At 40.7% G+C, this 21,023-nt stretch overlaps 1 protein-coding gene across 2 annotated transcripts; it reads right to left on the bottom strand.

The window, feature by feature from the left end:
• Positions 1–10,894: 10,894 nt before the first annotated feature.
• On the bottom strand, positions 10,895–19,715 carry LOC131229531 (phosphatidylinositol 3,4,5-trisphosphate 3-phosphatase and protein-tyrosine-phosphatase PTEN2A-like). 2 transcript variants are annotated; one of them, XM_058225520.1, is made up of 4 exons: positions 19,571–19,715; positions 12,212–12,342; positions 11,908–11,977; positions 10,895–11,467 (listed from the first exon to the last, which is right to left on the bottom strand). In XM_058225520.1, exons 1-4 carry the CDS (start codon positions 19,571–19,573, stop codon positions 10,931–10,933), a joined length of 741 nt encoding a protein of 246 aa, XP_058081503.1. In that variant the 5' UTR covers positions 19,574–19,715; the 3' UTR covers positions 10,895–10,930. The 2 variants fall into 2 exon arrangements, with proteins under 2 accessions (XP_058081503.1, XP_058081504.1); XM_058225521.1 differs by lacking the exon at positions 19,571–19,715 and having other exon boundaries at positions 12,212–12,707.
• Positions 19,716–21,023: the final 1,308 nt, after the last annotated feature.

Genomic DNA, 21,023 nt, shown 5'->3' with positions numbered 1-21,023 from the left:
AAGCGATAGACCTCGAGCGGCTGCATTACAGGTGGCTCAAGGAGAATTAAAGAAGCAGAATGTGGGAAGCATCCATAAATCAAGTAGTGGAGAATAGTTACAATAACTGTTAGAATCTGGGAATGATCCAGAACAGTTGGATTACAACTATAAATAGAAATGGATTTCAGTAAGAAAAATTGTCACGTACCAACCCAAACAAACTGAATTTATCTTTCAATTACCTTTTCAAATTATCCTGTTAATTTACATTTCCTAGTATAATTTGTTACTTTCCTTATCATTCAAATTTACATTTACAGCACAGTCTTTACTTTCTAAGTCTTTTAATGTACGTTCCTTAGCATAATTAGTAGCAATAATCCTGTAGCCTATGAATTTTGTTGTAATTCAGTCTACTATCGCATGTCAGGCGCAGTTCATTAATCAGAAAGGTGTTCCTCAGTTATACTTGATGACGTTGTAAGGATTTTTTTCCTCATTTTATTTCATCTGTATTGAAAAGTCTTTTCGTATGGAAGGCAAATGAGTAACCCATCATGAGAGGACAAACCTTACCCTCTGAAAATTACCTGATTCAATTTACACATCGTACGAGTGGTTGAATAGGCGGTCGATCTCTTCAAATCTCGGTTATACACTACTTGTCTGCCTATCTTGATCCCCAAGTCATTGTTGTTCGGCTCGAATTGGAGATACAAATCCAATTCTATCACACCAACACCAATGTGGGATTACCTAAAATCTCTCCTATTGAAATTTTGTAGCACCCAATCTTTTAATACACTTTCAATTAATCTAGGCTATTCATGTAGAGCTGTGGCGTTGATTGCTACATGCTACACATGGCTACCACCTTATCTTTTGGTAGAGGAGTAATACCATTCAGGGAGATAATACGGCGTGGTATCAAGAATAAGCAGGGTAGAGCCAACTCTGCACAATATGAGTAGTAGAGTAATGAATCAATCAGGTCCATTCATTTAGTTACTGGTACTTTGGATGCATTCTATTTCTAAAATATACATTTTTTTTAAAAATTTTTTATTGGAAGGATGGGCGTGGTCTCTATGGCAGATCACCGATAGTCTTAAGACAAATGCCTACATCTTGCTTGTTTCAGGTTTTGCAATTTTGTGCCTCGACCCAATGGCTATTCATATTATCAGTAATCTGTCCATGCGGACATTAAAGATCAACTCAATAAGCGTTGGTTTTTTTTTTTTTTTGGTTTTTTTACCATTTATTTCTGTCAAATATTTTCCATTTCTAGAATCAACAAAAAGTTTACAACATATGATGATATTCATCGAATGTTGTATTTGTAATTTTTGTGGCATACAAGTGTTGTTGTAATGCACAAACTTATAGTAATATTACATTAGAATATTGTAAAGTTATTAAAATTTGTTATATATGACATATTGTGAATGTCATCTAACTATTGTTATGGAGGGATTCTTTTATTGTTCTTTCGACTTTGATTGTTTCTACTACACCTAATTGGCCGAACAGACAATAACGGTATTACCTTGTGTCAATTAATTTGCGTGATGTCAATTTAAACCATTTTAGACCACTAATGATTATTGGATATTAATATAATTAAAATTAAGTGTCTCGGATGTGTTTGCTGATTGACTAATACAAGACCCTCCTCTCTCACTTGATGTATTGCCAAGAAATGGCGTCCCAATTAGCTATAACACTAAAAGTCTTAAAATGAGAAAATTTTGACTTTTTTTTTTTTAAATTACTAGGATAGATCTGACAAATTTTATTTGATGAAGAAAACGTATTATACATGTTGAATGGAGATTTATAGAAAAACATTTACATAAAAAAAAAATCCATGGAATATGTTAAGAAAGTTCAAACAAGCAAGATTTGTAAGTTCTTAAAATCTATTTATAAGTTGAAATAATCATCAAGACAATGGTATGTGAAATTTCATGATACGATTACTTTCTTTGAAATTTTTGTGTGAAGAAGTCTATTGTGAAAATGTAAAATAAATTAGATATTATCTCAATATGTCGATGCTAGTTTATTAGCAAGCAAAGAAATGCAAATACTACTTTCAACTAAAGAATGACTATTTTTGAATTTTGAAATGAAGGACTTTGGTAAGGCAAATTTTACATTAAGAGTGAAAATCATAAGAGATTGCTTGATAAAGTTTTTATACATATCACAACATTTAATATTGAGAAGATCCTAAAGAGATTCAAAATGCATAATTCCAAACTAATCAAGACTCCAATGGGTAAATACTCAAAATTAAATAAAAATGTATGCCCCTAATCTAATATAAAAAAAAAACTATGTCATTCGTGCTTTATGCCAATGTGATTAGCAATATTATGTACTAGGCTAGATATATATTATGTAGTAAGCCTTGTAAGTCGATATCAAACTAATTCAGGCTATGCACATTGGCAAGATTTTTGCTACTCATGAGAAAGGATGGACTACAAGGGAGGGGCAGAGGGAGAAAGGCGATGGCCTCTCCCCCATACATGCTGCCTCTCTCTCTATATAAGCAATGTGGATTGTGCAAGCGCGCCTTTGCCTTCAGCCTTGCGGCCTCCCCTTCGGATTGCACAAATGCACCTCAACCTTTGGCCTCACGCCCATAACTAGTGGACTACGTACTTGCATCTCCATCTAGTAGACTATACACTTGGTTCTCCAACTAGCGGACTGTTGATGGTGTACCCACGTCTCCTTCCGGTAGATTGTGTACTTGTGCTTCCAACTAGTGGATTGCATACCCGTGCCTCCATCTAGTGGATTTCACACTCGCTCCCTGATGGATTAGACACTCACCATCTCTATTTTACTAAAAGGTGCTTATCTACTCGCATCCGCATATCATCTTCGCCGTTGGATCAACTATGTAAATTGGCTTATCTTCTGATCCTTGCTCTTGCTCGGGTGGTAGACTCTCGGGAGTTTCAACACCCGGAAGCCTACTACGGCGTGAGTGTGTGTAAAAAAAATAAAAATAAAATTGGCTTATCTTCCTGCATGCGTGTGTTAATTGAACATGCCACAGGGTAACATGGCTCCCCAACTTAATTGTATAATCGTGCGGCTTAGTCCATGAAAAATAATAACAATAACAGTAATAATAAAATTTAATGCATCAGGCTGTCAGCATGCGCTCAGCACATGAAAGGACGGTTTTAAAGAAAACTGAGTCAATGATCTAAATTTAACAAGCAAATCTCGAACAGTTTAGATTATCTTATATGTTTTTCGGGCACACCCCAACCAAAAATGGAGTTTTTAGATTTTCTAGATTCATTGCATGTATTCATGTGTATGATTGATGTCTGCATGCGTACGACCCTTCTTCCCATGCAAGTCGAGTAATGGTGTCTTCCTTGATCCCTCTTTCTGACGAAGTACACTGCACTTGCCAGAAGAGGCGATTCGTGAACGTATCTGGAATCCTGGTCATTCATCAGAAGGTGGGCACCGTGAATACGTCCTTACGAAATAATCAAGGTCCACTCATCAGATGAGCTACATGTACTAAATTAAGAGATGGACGTTTAAGATTCTTACATTCAGTCCTCCGTTGATCAAGGGGCTCACATGTACGACTAAATCTGGTCGGTTGAACATCAGGTGGAACTCGTGTACGTTGAAAAGAATACGATTTTATCAGGTGAGTCAAATGTGAAATCATGCCGATTGGGATGATCAGCTGGGGTCATGAATGAATGCTGAATAAGGGTCGTTACTCCAAGTTTTCCCAACTGTACATTTTGTTGTATTTTGTTTTAAAATAGCATTAAAATTTGAATTTTCAAATTTTCGGTAATTTCCCTTCAATTTTGAAAAGTTGTAGTATTTTTGTGTTGTGGGTTTTGTCCCACATCAGATTTGAAAAGGTAAACTATCTTGTTTATAAGATAGTCTTTTTGCCTAGGGCTTGAGCCCCTTTCAGGGGGCATGTGAATTTGGTCCTGTGGGGGGGGCTATGCCAATAGCTCTAATCTATGCCATTAACCACACACGCGCGCGCGCGCGCCGAGCCGAGCCGAGCCGAGTCCGAGTCCGAGTCCGTGTGCGCGACGGGCTGGGCTGGGCGTGGGCGCGGGTGCGGGTGCGGGTGCGGGTGCGGTGTGTGTATACTCGCGTGGGTGTGTGTATGGGTACTCGCAGGACTGTATGTGCGGGAGTGTACTCGCACTTACCTTTTGTAAAGGGTGCTTATGCACCACTTCGGAGTCTATATAAAGACTACCGATTCCAGTTTTAATATACGAAAAATTCTTCTCTTATAAAACGCTCTCTGATATTCGGTTTTAAGCAATTTTCTACTGAGTTCATCGCTGAGTCAACTCAGCACTTTCGGATTAAACTGCAAGTGGTTCGAACCCGTGTACAGTGAGTGCATCGCTGGGACCGGGTCATAGTCGTTGTATCCTGGAGGTCAATTGCTCTGGGAACCTGTTGCACTTGGGACGCTGTCCAAGGGGAGCAAATTCGATTTCAAGCCGAGTGACTCAGTCACGCCTCGACTCATTCAATAAGTTCTTTTTTCTCAAAATTTATTTTCCTTTTTTGGTTCTCGATTTTTAATAGTCTATTTAATTCAACTAAATATTCCAACAATCTTGAAATCGAAATTGTTGAATTACATAGACTATGGCTACAGTAACAGTAAATGCTTCTACTGAGTTAGCCAAAATCGAACCGTTCGCTGGACAATCATTTAAACGGTGGAAACAGAAACTGATGTTCGCTCTGACCACCCTGAAAGTTTCATACATTTTATCTGAATCATTTACTATAGATCCAGCAAATCAAACTGAAGTAACAGATGAAAATAATTGTAAAAATTATATTCTAAACTCTTTATCCAACGAACTATATGACGTGTATGCTTCTTACGTGTCTGCCAAAGACATATGGACTGCTTTGGAAAAGAAATACATATTAGAAGATGCAGGCGCTAAGAAACATGCAATTGCCAATTTCCTTCATTATGAAATGACAGACGATATACCTGTCACAAATCAGATTCATGATTTTCAAAGTCTAGTTCATGAACTATCAATGAAGGAATTAAGTTGGATGAAGTGTTTCTGCCAGAGCACTAATAGAAAAGTTACCGCCTCCTGGAAAGAATATAAGAATAGAATGAAACATAAAAAGAACGGTATTTCTTTGGAAACCACTATCGTACACATACGAATAGAGGAGGCCAATAGAATCAGAGACCAAAAAGAAAATAAAAATGAGATAGATTCAAAAGCGAATCTTGTGGAATCAAGTCGGGCAAATAATAAGAAAAAGGGCAACTGTCATAACTGTGGCAAACCTGGACATTATGCAAATGAATGCAGGCTCAAAAAGAAGAATGCAAATAATCAATTCAAGAAAAAGGGAAACTGCTACAACTGTGGAAAGCCTGGGCATCATGTCAAAACCTGCAGGCTTAAGAAAAACAAAGATAAGCCGCAAGCTAATCTTACAGAAACAGGCAATGAGTCTGACTTAATAGTAGCTGTGGTGTCAGAAGTCTTCCTTGTAAACAACTTGGAGTGAGTACTAGACACTGGTGCAACTAGGCACGTGTGCAAGGATCGTAACATGTTTACCTCATATCAAGTATCAGGAGATGATGAACAGGTGTTCATGGGTAATGCTAGAACGTCTCCAGTTGTAGGGAAAGGGAAAGTACTTCTGAAACTCACTTCTGGAAAGACTCTGATGTTGAATGATGTCCTACATGTACCTGACATTAGAAGAAACTTGGTCTCTGGTTCACTCCTCAATAAGGCTGGTGTTAAGTTAGTATTTGATTCAGATAAGCTTGTAATGACTAAGAATGGAACTTTTGTTGGTAAGGGGTACTGTAGCGATGGCTTATTCATTATAAATGTATCCAATGATAATAATAAGAAGACATTCAGTTCTGTTTATACCGTTGAAGCTTGTTATCTATGGCATAGTAGATTAGGTCATGTGAATATAACATCTTTGAAGAAAATGAAAAAGATATTACATAACTTTTGTAGATGATTACTCTAGGTTTACTAGAGTCTATCTGTTAAGGAACAAAGATGAAGCTTTAAATGCTTTTTCTAAATACAAAATTGAAGTTGAAAATCAGTTAAATATAAAAATTAAAAGACTTAGAACAGATAGAGGAGGTGAATATGAATCTTCTCAATTTAGAGAATTATGTGAAAAGAATGGAATAGTTCACGAAACTACAGCTCCTTATACACCAGAACAGAATGGAATAGCAGAACGTAAGAATAGAACTCTAAAAGAGATGATGAATGCTATGTTAAATAGTTCAGGCTTACCCTCAAATATGTGGGGAGAAGCAATTCTATCTGCTTGTTATATTCTAAATAGGATTCCTTCTAAATCTTCTGAACAAACACCATATGAACTATGGAAGAATCATGTTCCTAGTTACAAATATATTAAAGTGTGGGGGTGTCTTGCTAAAGTAGGATTACCTGAAATTAAGAAAAGAAAGTTAGGTCCTAAAACGACCGACTGTGTATTTATAGGTTACGCACAAAATAGTGCGGCCTATAGGTTTTTAGTTTTAAAAACTAAGGATAATATTCTAGATCCTAATACAATTATAGAAGCTAGGGATGCAGAGTTCTTTGAGAACGTATTCCCTATGAAATCTAAATCTATAAGAATAGAAGAAGTCAATGAATCAGATATTGCATCTACTAGTAAAAATGCATACGAGAAAGTAGTAGAAGAAATACAACCAAGAAAAAGTACTAGGGTTAGAAGAGAAACTAACCTAGGAGATGGTTTTTTCACTTTCTTAGTAGAAGATGATCCTACAACCTATATAGAAGCAATTAACTCTCCAGATGCAACCTTTTGGAAGGAAGCAATAAATGATGAGTTAGAATCTATTATATCTAATAACACTTGGGAAATTGTAGACCTACCACCTGGAAATAAACCAATAGGTTGTAAATGGGTGTTTAGAAAGAAACTAAAACCAGATGGGACTATTGATAAGTTTAAGGCTAGGTTGGTAGCGAAAGGCTTTAAATAAAAAGAAGGAATAGATTACTTTGATACTTACTCTCCTGTAACTAGAATTACAACTATCAGGGTCTTAATAGCGATAGCCTCCATATATAAACTGGTGGTACACCAGATGGACGTAAAGACAGCTTTCCTAAATGGAGACTTAGAAGAAGAAATATATATGGAACAACCTGAGGGTTATAAGATATCAGGAAAAGAAAATAAAGTATGTAGACTAATTAAATCATTATATGGTTTAAAACAGGCTCCTAAACAATGGCATGAAAAATTTGATGGTGTTTTAAAATCAAATGGTTATCATATAAATGATGTAGATAGATGTGTATATAGTAAAATTTTTGGAAATGATTATGTTATTATATGCCTTTATGTTGATGACATGCTTATTTTTGGAACTAATATTAAATTAGTTAATACAACTAAGAAATTCTTGTCATCTAAGTTTGACATGAAAGACTTAGGAGAGGCTAGTGTAATCTTGGGTATTGAAGTAACTAGGAAAAATGATGTTATTATATTATCTCAATCTCATTACATTGAGAAGATATTGAGAAAGTTTAACCATTTTGATTTTTTCACTGTCAATACTCCTTATGATTATAGTGTGACTCTCATGAAGAATACGAAAATAGTGTGTCTCAATTGGAGTATTCCGAATAATTGGTAGCCTTATGTATCTAACAAACCGTACTAGACCAGCATAGCTTTTGCCGTAGGAAGGCTAAGTAGATATACACATAACCTGGAAAAGAGCATTGGAATGCTTTGTCTAGGATTTTGAGATACCTAAAAGGCTATAGACTATGGTTTACATTATAATGGTTTTCCGTATTAGAAGGATATAGTGATGCTAATTGGATTAGTGATTCAGATGAGACAAAATCTACGAGTGGATATGTCTTCACTTTAAGTGGAGGAGCAGTCTCTTGGAAGTCTACCAAGCAGGCATGTATCGCTCGGTCTACTATGGAATCCGAGTTTATTGCCTTAAAAAAGGCTAGAACAGAAGCCGAGTGGCTTAGAAATCTCTTAGTTGATATACCATTGTGGCCAAAGCCTGTATCGGACGTATCTATTCATTGTGACTGTCAAGCAGCTATAGCGAAAGCAAAGAGTAAAATATATAATGGAAAGAGCAGACATATTAAACTCAGACACAATATAGTGAAACATATGTTGCGTGATGGAGTCATATCTATTGACTTTGTGAGGTCAGAAAAGAATCTAGCAGATCCTCTGACTAGAGGACTATCTAAAATGTTAGTCAATGATACATCGAAGAGAATGAGGCTGAGCCTAATATATGAGCTGCCAGTGTCGGCAACCCAACCTATACAAGTGGAGATCCCATGAGATAGGTTCAATGGGTAAATAAGAAGACATGAGGTAGACGATTGCACTGAGTTGTATGAGCCCTTTTTATGGTGTACAGTGCAAGTAGCAAGGCAGAAGGATGAGTTGTTAGAACTCTTAATGAATCCATAGCCATATATTTGGTGGTGTATACAGTTGCTGCATACACTTGATGAAATTCACCTATATGGGTGTGGAGGTGGAGGCCGCTTCCTATGAGAATCTAGGCGAATTCTCTAGAGCACTCATGAAATCCAGGTAATGGTGTATGGCCGAAACGCACCGAACCGCAGAATCACTTGCAGAGAAAGAGTTGTGTGAGTGGCATGTACTTGCAATCTACATTAAAAGGATTCAGGTTCAAGACTATGGTGTCACCTGATTCCTGTAGACCTGTCTTGCTTACTCTAATGTCGGTTCAAGTCTATGGTGACACCGGCACCATTGCACAACTATTACGCTTTAATCCAAAAGAGTTTATTTTAAAACATGTGGGGGATTGTTGTATTTTGTTTTAAAATAGCATTAAAATTTGAATTTTCAAATTTTCGGTAATTTCCCTCCAATTTTGAAAAGTTGTAGTATTTTTGTGTTGTGGGTTTTGTCCCACATCGGATTTGAAAAGGTAAACTATCTTGTATATAAGATAGTCTTTTTGCCTAGGGCTTGAGCCCCTTTCAGGGGGCATGTGAATTTGGTCCTGTGGGGGGGCTATGCCAATAGCTCTAATCTATGCCATTAACCACACACGCGCGCGCGCGCGCCGAGCCGAGTCCGAGTCCGAGTCCGAGTCCGTGTGCGCGTGCGCGTGCGCGACGCGACGGGCTGGGCTGGGCGTGGGCGCGGGTGCGGGTGCGGTGTGTGTATACTCGCGTGGGTGTGTGTATGGGTACTCGCAGGACTGTATGTGCGGGAGTGTACTCGCACTTGCGCCTTTTCGTTTTAAACCAGAGAGATGTGTCCCTTTCGGTTGGTCGCACCTGTTGGGTTTAAACCCAACGGACCTAACCTTTTGTAAAGGGTGCTTATGCACCACTTCGGAGTCTATATAAAGACTACCGATTCCAGTTTTAATATACGAAAAATTCTTCTCTTATAAAACGCTCTCTGATATTCGGTTTTAAGCAATTTTCTACTGAGTTCATCGCTGAGTCAACTCAGCACTTTCGGATTAAACTGCAAGTGGTTCGAACCCGTGTACAGTGAGTGCACCGCTGGGACCGGGTCATAGTCGTTGTATCCTGGAGGTCGATTGCTCTGGGAACCTGTTGTACTTGGGACGCTGTCCAAGGGGAGCAAATTCGATTTCAAGCCGAGTGACTCAGTCACGCCTCGACTCATTCAATAAGTTCTTCTTTCTCAAAATTTATTTTCCTTTTTTGGTTCTCGATTTTTAATAGTCTATTTAATTCAACTAAATATTCTAACACATTTCAAGTGTATGTGTGGTCCACCTGATTATATGCTTGGATCTCGTACGCACATACACGTTGCACGCACGTATGAGAGGGCTCAAGACCTCAAATCAGACCCACGGGAGAAAATTATAATATGATCATTTACACGAGAGGCCTTGAGTTTGGACAAGTGGATCCTACAGCTTGGTGATTCAGATCGCCAATTTGAAATTCATTTTGGTAAACAATGACCAAAAAAACCTCAAAGACTGGAATCTCCTATCCATATCTTTGTTTTTCTTTCTTTATTTATTTTAAAAGTATATCTTTGTATATTTGGAGGTCAATTTCTGAAGGGTTAGGAGTGTTCAATCTGTGGTTTTTTCTTTCTTCTTTTTTCCTCAGGAATCCTACATCCGCAGCAAGACCCAACAGATCAAGATCAACAGCCAGGATCGTCCAGCTCAAACATCGAGGTACTGTTCATATCCCCAACCTGAAGGATCATATCAACATTTTGGTGAAAAGGAAATCAACCTGCTGGATCCAAATCGCTGACGAGGACCCACTGATGTGTGATGCAGGAATTAAAACAGGAGGGGCCATTGCTTATCTTCCCCTGATAGTATGACCCCAATATAGCAAGCTTCTAAGACTCGTACGAGTCCCATGAGACTTGTCCGAGTTGACTCAGACTGGGTGGTAGGTGGGAACCATTGCAGTTCGACACCCTGAATCGGACCATCAATCTGGTGGGTCTTTCTCCGGATTACCTGTGGTAGAAAACAATCCTAAACACTAAATCCAGGCCTTCAAATGTGAATAAAGCTATGATTATTCAACCAGAGAACTCCGTACCATATGGGGCTGCAACGAACAGCAAGCAGATCACTGCACAAGAAGCTGGAAAGCTCATCAAATTACGATGTTGAAGCTGTGGCCCTGGCCCACTTGCAAAACTGTCATAAATAGAATGTAATAGAATTTTCAATCTCTTCTCAATCAAGAAGAAGAAACATCTGCCACATCACTTCTTTTGAAGATCCTTCAATCTGAAATCTGAATTTCTTACAAATCTTCTATACATATTGTGACAACCATAAAATGCCAATGCCATCCCCCGCTCATTCGCTTTCGAAGTCTTCTTCATCGCCGAAAGTAAAAACAGAAGCATCTGCAGCGATTGCCTTGAATTCACTCACTCCCGACAAATCCGATTTCGGGACCTCAAACGAGGCAGCCCCACTAGCGCCTTCAATTTTCATTTCACTGGTGTTGGGGTTCTCTTTCGCTCCTTCACTTCTTAGAGAAACTTGTTCAACGCCATGAGTTACGCTCGCCATTTCCTCCTTTGGTTTCTCTGTTTTAGATCCCCCACCAGCATCAGCGGTCCCTCTCGCAGCAGTTGCCTCTCGAGCTTGTCGGCTCTTGACAGACCCGCCCTCTGCTTCACTGTCCGAGAAAACATCGTCCTTGTCATTGCTAGCAGAGCCTTTACTTGGGTCCGAAGGCCGAGTAGTAGGACCATCAGCCATGGCAGCAGTGCCTGAGATTCTATCTGATTCCTTGCTGACGGTTTCGGTTTTGACCTTCATCGGGACCGTACCATCATAATCTATCAACACCACCTCGACCTGGAACCCAGGGGAAGGCAGTTTCCTCTGCAAAGCAAGCACACAATGAAAAGTGAATGGTTCAGAAATAGTTGCTGGAGACGAGGAACTGCAGAAGTCAGCAAGGAAAGAAGAAACAGAATCTGATGACAAATGCAAAGGCGATTATGTGGTCCTGGTAACGATAAAATCAGGCTGGTCCATTCATCAAGTGGATCAAATTGTCTGTTGAATATAGGTCATTGGTCTTCTTTTACAACTGTCATTTTTTTTCCCTCTGGCAAGCAGATGGCATTATTTCTGGGGCGGGAATGCTCATTGTCAGAGTAACCTGATGAATGTGTCACTTTGGCTCATAGCTCATTGTGCCGCAAGGGAGGGAGGGAGGGTGAGACTACTTGATACCATTATCCCCCATGTGTCACTATCACAAAACCAAACTACCATGTTCACTTCTTCCCTCCATTGGATATGATGCGTTTACATACCTTGTCAAAACCATCAAGATCTGATGTGTTCAAAATCTTCCTGTTTTCCACCATTGTTGTGTTCAACCAACTGAAAGGGAGATGAGGAACAAGACGTGTGTCAGTCATAAGTACGGAAAGGGGAAAAACTGAGACAGTACTTCTAAGGTTAAAGGCACAAAATATGCATGGTATTATGAGTGAACTTTGTGCCTTTTACCTTTAGAAGAACTGTTTCGGTCACAGCTAGTTCAGACGAATGCAGGTATCTTCTCATATTATCATTTAACCAAACATACAGCTATCAAAGAGAAAAGTTACGGACCAGTAGAAATCGCCTTGACGGTCATGAAAATGGACTTTGAAGTCACCAGCCAACTCTGTCAGACCAGGCTCCCCAGGTAAAGCAAAGACCATGATACCTTTCCTTGGTGCACTAAACCAAAAATCTTCAGGCTGCAAAAGCAAATGTGATAAATGTAGAAGAGGGGAAAAAAACAATCATGCAAATCTTCCCAGCAGACATACAGGAAATAAGAAAGAAATCGCATAACATCTAATGTTCTAAAGATAAGTGTGGACTCTCAAATAGAACATGCTATGAGGAAGAAAATTTTGAGGTCTCTAGTTTGTCATCTCTTTTGCCATTCACTCAGAGGGGGTACTGGGTATCAAATTATTCATGATCAATACCCGATATGTATCTAACAATATGCCTGGAAAACAGTCCCGAAAGCCCACAAAATGGATTAAAATACGTTAATAAACATTTCTAAAACTCATTTTCCTCAAATAAGGGCTTAAATAGGTGAATTGGGAGGATCTTGGTGTGACTGACTCGTGTCATTGGGCACTGAAACCAATATGACGCAGGGATGAACGTGATGAGGATAACTACTCCGAATCCACGGAGCTTCTTTGGACTCCTCACAGAGACTTCTCGAATCCACGAGGAAAGAAAGCAGAAAATAGAAATAAATTCTAAGAAATTTGAAATTGATTAATTCATTCATAAAAACGAGTTCACAACCCTTTAAATAAGGGAACCAAGCAATGGGAAAGAAATCAGAATCAAACTACAACTCAAACTCCTAGAATCCGCGACTTACTATAAATAGTAAACTTACTATTTATAGACGGCCGTGATGTCTACTAGTGCGCAAGGTTTTCGGCCAAAAATAGTAAGTGTCCTATTTGGCTTCACCAAACCGTTCTCCTAATTATTCTAAGCTCTTTTCACGTTGGGCGTAACTTCTAAAGCCGACGGATGATGAGTTATAATTAAACTAAAACTTACTATTTATAGTAAGAATGAAATTAAAACAGGAAAACGACCGTCGATTCAGGAGTTTTTCGCAATTCTGGGCTGCGCAACCCGGCATAGCAGGGTTGGTTGGCTTCAGTAGCTCGTTCTACCCCAAAATCATATATTTTATGTCAGATAACTCATTCCGGATTGCAAGATATGCCCGATTTAAGGTTCGATGGTTTGAATCACTTCTGTCGTCGACCGGGCCTTTTCTGATCCATCTTGGCCATGTAATTGTCCGCGACCCACTCTACATCAGTCTCCTCTACTTCAAAAGAACTCGTCCTCGAGTTCTCGTCATGCTCTGGTTCATGATACTCGGTCAGGTCCGCGATACTGAAAGTCTGTGAGATTGTCATGTCATCTGGAAGATCAACAATATAAGCATTGTCATTGATCTTTCAGATGATTGGTACCGGTCCAATCTTCTTATTTTTTAACTTGTTGTACGTCCTGGTCGGAAATCTCTCTTTGCGCAGATGGACCATAACGCGGTCGCCCACCTCGAACACTTTTTGTCGCCGATGCTTGTCCGCTTGTTCCTTGTACTTCTCATTCGAGGCATGTAGCTTGGTCTGCACTTCTGCATGGATGCCTATGATCTTGTCTACCATATGTTCTACTGCAATGCTCGTGCCTAGGTGCTTGGGCAGAGGGACCAAGTCAAGTGTGTGACGAGGCACTCGTCCGTAAATAATCTGGAACGGTGATCTCCCTGTCGAGCGGTTCACCATGTTGTTGAATGCAAACTTTGCTTTAGACAAGGTCAAATCACACTGTTTCGGTTTTTCTCTTGAAATACAGCGAAGGAGGTTTCCCAATGTGCGATTCACAACTTCGGTCTGCCCATCAGTTTGTGGGTTGTAAGCACTGCTGAATTGAAGTCGTGTATCGAATCGATTTCATAAAGTTCGCCAAAAGTGGCTAATGAACTTCGTGTCACGATCGGATGTAATGGTCTTGGGGACCCCGTGTAGCCGTACGACCTCCCTGAAAAATAAATTCACCACGTGTGTTGCATCGAGGGTCTTCTTGCATGGGATAAAGTGCACCATCTTGGAGAAACGATTTACCATCACGAACACCGAATCCATGCTGCGTTGTGTTCGTGGGAGACCAAGCATGAAGTCCATTGATAAATCCTCCTAAGGACCGTTAGGCACAGGTAACGGGGTGTAGAGGCCCTATTCTGAGATTGCCCCTTGGAGGTCTGACAAATATGGCAACGTTGTACGGCTTTTCCCACATCGCGTACTAATTGCGGCCAGTAATACCGCTCTTCCACAAGAGCTCGCGTCTTGTCTAGCCCCAAGTGTCCACCGAGGCCACCTACATGTAGCTCCTGAATAATCTGCTCCCTTAGAGAACTTTGGGAGATGCACAATCGATTCCCTTTGAAGAGAAAAGCTTCCTGTATATGAAGGTCACTTCATCCAAGAATCTTTAAAGTCCTCATCCTCGGCATACAGCTCCTTGAGACAGTCGAAGCCGACCACCTCGTTGCTCATCGTAACAAGTAGTGATGCACGACGGCTAAGTGCATCAACCACCTTGTTCTGTTGCCCTGACTTGTGCTTCAGAACGAACGTGAATTCCTGTAAAAATGCAACCCATCTAGCATGCACACGATTCACGTTAGTCTGACTATTAATAAACTTTAATGCTTGATGGTCAGTGTACAAAACAAACTCTCTTTGAATCAGATAATGCCGCCAATGTCGCAGCGCCTGAATAACTGCGTATAACTCAAGCTCATAAGTCGACCACTTCTTTCGGGCTTCACTGAGCTTCTCGCTGTAAAAGGCTACCGGCCTGCCTTCCTGTGATAATACTCCTCCAATTTCGACATACGAAGCCTCACACTCAACCTCAAACAATTTGTCAAAATTAGGAAGCACCAAAACCGGTGTTGTAGACAAATGATGCTTGATCTCATGAAAGCTCTTGTCAGCTTTATTGGTCCACTGGAACGGTCCTTTTTTCATGCAATCTGTTATAGGCGCAACTATAGTGCTAAAATCTCGCACAAATCGACGATAAAAAGTCTCCAACCCGTGAAAACTCCTCACCTCATGAATATTTGTCGGGATCGGCCATTCCCTAATAGCTCGCACCTTTTCATCGTCCACACGAATGCTTGTGGACGTTACAACAAATCCTAGAAACAACAGGCTGTCGGTTAAAAAACTACACTTCTTCAAGTTGAGGTACAACTTGTTAATTTGTAGGACCTGCAGCACCTACCTGAGATGTTTCCTATGCTCCGCCTCATCTTGACTATATATCAATATGTCATCAAAATATACTACCACAAATCGGCTAGTGAACGGTTTTAGAACTTGATTCATCAAACGCATAAAAGTACTTGGTGCGTTCGATAGGCCGAAGGGCATGACTAGCCACTCATACAACCCTTCCTTGGTCTTGAATGCCGTTTTTCACTCATCACCGGGTCGAATACGAATCTGATGGTACCCACTCTTAGATCTAGTTTAGAGAACACCTTGGCTTCTTCTTACATATCGAGCATGTCATCCAACCGTAGTTTGGGAACTGATATTTGATGATAATTTTGTTGATTGCCCGACTGTCGACACACGTGCGCTAGCTTCCATCTTTTTTTGGCGTTAATAATGTTGGTACGGCACAAGGGCTCATGCTCTCTCTCAAGAGACCCTTACGGATCAATTCCTCCACTTGCCCCTGAAGTATCTCACACTCCTTCGAACTCATCCGATAATGAGGGCGGTTGGGCAGGCTAGCCCCAGGGACGAGGTCTATGTGATGTTGGATGTTCCTCATGGGGGGCAATTCATCAGGTAAATCCTTAAGCCAGACTTCTTTGAATTCGTTTAGCAACTGTCTTAAACTTTGAGAGATGTTTGAGGGTTCCTCTTCCTCGCCGTTCACCACTACAGCGTATACCTCGCCGGTTTCCTTGGATTCCTTCATAAAATCCTGAATGGTCAAGAGGGAACTCCCCTCCACTTTAGAGGCTTCAGGGTGGTTCTCTGGTGCCATAGGGGCAAGGATTATTTTTCAACTATCCTTGACGAATACGTAAACATTATCTCGTCCTCTATGGGTCGCATCACGGTCCGACTGTCAGGGTCGACCGAGTAACATATGACAAGCTTCCATATCGACTACGTCACTAAATATTTGATCCTTATAATTTTTACCAATTGAAAATGAGATAGTGCATTGTTCAGTTACCTTGGTTTCATTCACCTTTTTTATCCAGCCGATTGAGTACGGGTAAGGATGTTTCATCCTTGGTAGCCGTAACTTGTCCACCATCACTCTTGAGACGATATTCTCGCTACTACCACTGTCTATGATCACATCACAGACCTTTCCATTGACGGTGCACCGAGTACGAAATATATTGTGTCGTTGTGAATGTAATTCCTTTCGTGGGGCATACAGTAATCGCCTCACAATTAGAAATTCTCCACGATCCTCGTCCGTCATTTCATCGCCACCCGCTATTTCTTCAGTGATTTATTCATGTTCATCAAAGCGATGGTCTTCTTCTACGGCCTCATCTTCAGTACCCTCTTCGTTTATAGTCAAGTGTACTGCGAGACGTTGAGGACAAGTGTTTGATAAGTGGCCTGGTTGGCCACAGTGGTAACAATTGTTCGACCTTGGCCGAGCATAAGGATTTGGAATCCTACTCGGACCCGCTGTTGTGGGTGCTGCACGTTGAGGTCTGGATGAGCCGCTCCCCGTATCACAGTTTACGGTTGTAGGAAGTTGAGGTACTGGGTCTTTTCCTCGTGGCAGCACTGGATCCTGCGTGGGACCCGTCATGGGGGGTCAAGTTGAAGGATATAGACGAGCAGGAGTTCTTGCAAGTTGTGTTTCTGCCCTACCCGCCAATTGAACTGCTTCATCCATAGTCCAAACTGGGTACATCTGAACTCGGTCCTGAATTGTCGGTCGCAACCCACCTATAAATCGTGCCACCTTCTGTGACTCAGATTCTGACAGATCGTTTCGTGTAGCCAGCCGTTGAAATTCTTCAGTGTAATCTGTGACTGTTCGATTTCCTTGTCTGCAATTTTGATATTGCTGGAATAATATCTGCTCATAATCACTGGGGAGAAATCGAGATCGAAGAAGACGTGTCATCCGTGGCTATGATGAGATGAGCGCCTTGTTCTGGCGGGCTTGTGAGAGTTGTAATTGTTTCCATCATGCAGAAGCACCAGATTTTAATTTAAACGCTACCAATTTTACCCTTTTATGATCTGGCACGTCTATGTAATCAAAATATCTCTCTACTTCCGCTAGCCAATTGAGAAAATCTTCTATACGTAATAAACCGTTAAAACTAGGAAGTTCAGCCTTACCTCGATAGTCTCTTTCAGCACGATCTAGATGATCACCTCCATGGATTGGTCGTCGAGCAAAACCCTCATTAAGGTCCTTGTCACTAGAACTTGAATCATCTGGTGTAGCCCTACGGTTTGCCACTGGCAGTGCTCTACGAAAATCGGGGTTGCGTCGTACAGCAACCATGGGTGGGGGAGCAACCAAAGGTGGTGGAGTACCGCCTAGGGCTCGGGGCGGGAGTAGCGCATCTGCAAGACGGTCAAGAGTTGCCTGCAGCCCTTGCATGGTCAACTGACTCTCCCGGTGGAAAGCTTCCATTCTTTCCGAAAGATAACGAATCTCTGGGTCACCGTCCACAGGATTTTGATTCATACCTTCGTTATTTGCCATCGGCCTGAGGGGAATCCTCGCTTTGATACCAACTGACGTAGGGATGAACGTGATGAGGATAACTACTCCGAATCCACGGAGCTTCTCTAGACTCCTCACAGAGACTTCTCGAATCCACGAGGAAAGAAAGCAGAAAATAGAAATAAATTCTAAGAAATATGAAATTGATTAATTCATTCATAAAAACGAGTTCACAACCCTTTAAATAGGGGAACCAAGCAATGGGAAAGAAATCAGAATCAAACTACAACTCAAACTCCTAGAATCCGCGACTTACTATAAATAGTAAACTTACTATTTATAGACGGCCGTGATGTCTACTAGTGCGCAAGGTTTTCGGCCAAAAATAGTAAGTGTCCTATTTGGCTTCACCAAACCGTTCTCCTAATTATTCTAAGCTCTTTTCATGTTGGGCGCAATTCCTAAAGCCCGACGGATGATGAGTTATAATTAAACTAAAACTTACTATTTATAGTAAAAACGAAATTAAAACAGGAAAACGACCGTCGATTCAGGACTTTTTCGCAATTCCGGGCTGCGCAACCCGGCATATCAGGGTTGGTTGGCTTCAGTAGCTCGTTCTATCCCAAAATCATATATTTTATGTCAGATGACTCATTCCGGATTGCAAGATACGCCCGATTTAAGGTTCGATGGTCTGGATCACTTCTGTCGTCGACCGGGCCTTTTCTGATCCATCTTGGCCATGTAATTGTCCGCGACCCGCTCTACATCACAATATGTATCAGTTGGGATGAAACTTCAAAAGTTCATAGTGGGCGGCAAGATACAAGCAAGGACAGATCATGAGATCCATCCTAACGCAGGAGCATTTTCACACCGGGCTCAAGTAGGGTGGCCTATGGGATGCAAGGGCACAGTTAGGGTGGGCAGCCCATGTGAGGTGGGTGGCTCGTGGGAGGTGAGACCCATGTGATGTGGGGGCCTAACCAATGAGAAGTGGGCCTGGGCTATGAGATAAAGGTATTGATTCGTCACGCTCCACCAATTCGAGCTTTTAGAGCAAGTTGTTAGTTGTCATGCATCAAAGTGGTATTAGAGCGGGAGGTCTCCTATTTGAGGCTCTTCACTGGGGTGACTAATGCATGGGCATTTTCACACCGGGCTCGAGTGGGGTAGCCTATGGGATGCAATAGAACACTCAGGGTGAGCGGACCATGTAAGGCAGGTGCCTCGTGGGAGGCGAGACCCATGTGATGCGGGGCCTACCATGGGGGTTTGGCCAAGGACCTAACCCATGGGAAGTGGGGCATGGGCTATGAGATAAAGGGATTGATTCGCTACGCTCTATTAGTTCAAGGTTTAGAGCAAGTGGTTAGTTTTCGTGCATCACATCCAGTTAAATACAGATGAACAATAACACCACAAAAGATCCACTCAACAATGTAGAAAACAATGGCTGCAGAGGAGGGTTATTGAAGCAAGGCTTCGATTGGTAATTCGAAAAATATGGAATTCAAAAAAGATATTAGTTGAACCATTGCATGAAAAAGAAGATATCTTTCATTGTGCTTGACCATTAAAATATGTTATAATACTATAAAGCTACTTAAAAAAAATCAAATCACAGTCTACAATTAAACCATATGGTTTTAGAATGAGAATAATAGTTGGAAGATCTACCATCAAATCCTTAGTCCTTGGATGTTTTTATGTTGAGAAGAGAACTCCTGTACCCCGATTAAAAGAAAGAAAAACAAAAAGAAATATATGTCATCCAACCTTCCAGCCAAAAAGAGTATATAAAGATGAAAGAATGTAGAGCTAAGGCATAGGATAAACTATATAACCCTTCAAAAAGGAAGAGTCCCAATTTGGTTGGCAATTAGATTATGATCATGAAAGAAACACAAGCAGGAAATAGCAAAATGTTTTCAATACAAATGGAACACAAGTTTAACAAGTATTTTGACACAATTCAGAAGCCTATTTATAAACAAATCCCACTAAGACTTACATTGGTTGAAATTCAATCAGATAATCATATTTCTAGACCCTTTTTTTTTGTATATTTTTGCAAGAACAATATTTCTGAAGTCTTAGAAACCTTGTTTATGATCTCTAGCAAATAATTAGTCAAGAAATTTTAAAATTTGTGAGAAAACCATGATATAAAACCCAGGCTATGTTAGGCATGAACCCTACCAAATTTTCCCTATTTGTAAAAACGAACTTCTTGTACTGTGAGACTGTAATGTGCAACAGAAAAATGCATGTAAAGTTGTCAAAAACAATATACAAAGGAAAAATTATAAGACATGATGTAAATTTTAATATGATGGACCATGATGCTCCCACAGCGGGTGTATGGTTATCTGAGGAGCCACCATGGATGGGAGATGCCTCAAAAGTCTTCCAGATCAAAAGATCGAGCACCCTCTGATCAATCAATTAAAATGGTTGGTTAAGAAAATAAGACGGCGAGACATTTATGCATTTGGTGCACCAGGACAGTATGCATGCTGTGATGCATCAAGAACCTAAAATCTCTCATGTGGAATGCAATAGCAATTTGCTCAAAGAGACATTGAAGATGTGAATCATGGCATACATGCCAACGTGGCACATGAGAGCATGATCCAGCCAATCATTAGATGGGGCTAACCACGAATGTACCCTAGACCAGGAAGTGGATGGTGCAGTGAGGAGCCTACCACTCTATAGCATGGTGTGGATACTCTGTGGGGCCCACCATGATGTAAATGTTTTATCCACTCAATCCATCTGTTTTTCCATCTCATTTTAGGGCATGAGCCCAAAATTGAAGCATATCCAAAGCTCAACTGGACCACATCACAGGAAACAGTGAGAATTGAACTCCTACCATTCGAAACTTCTTGGGGGCCACAGAAATTTTGGATCAAGCAGATATTTGTGTTTTCCCTCCGTCTGGGTCTGTGTGATCTTATGAACAGGTTGGATGACAAATAAATATCACTGCGGGCCCTTGGAAGGTTTCAAGGGTGAACGTCATTATCCCCACTGGTTTCAGCGTTGTGGTCCACTTGGGATTTTGGGCTCATACCCTAAAAAAAGCTGGAAAAACAGATGGACGGCATAGATAAAACATATACAC

The sequence above is a fragment of the Magnolia sinica genome, chromosome 16 (assembly GCF_029962835.1).
Source record: "Magnolia sinica isolate HGM2019 chromosome 16, MsV1, whole genome shotgun sequence".
Classification (NCBI taxonomy): domain Eukaryota; kingdom Viridiplantae; phylum Streptophyta; class Magnoliopsida; order Magnoliales; family Magnoliaceae; genus Magnolia; species Magnolia sinica.
The sequence above is the reverse complement of the archived record's forward strand: the minus strand, read 5'-3'. Positions and strand labels throughout refer to the sequence as shown.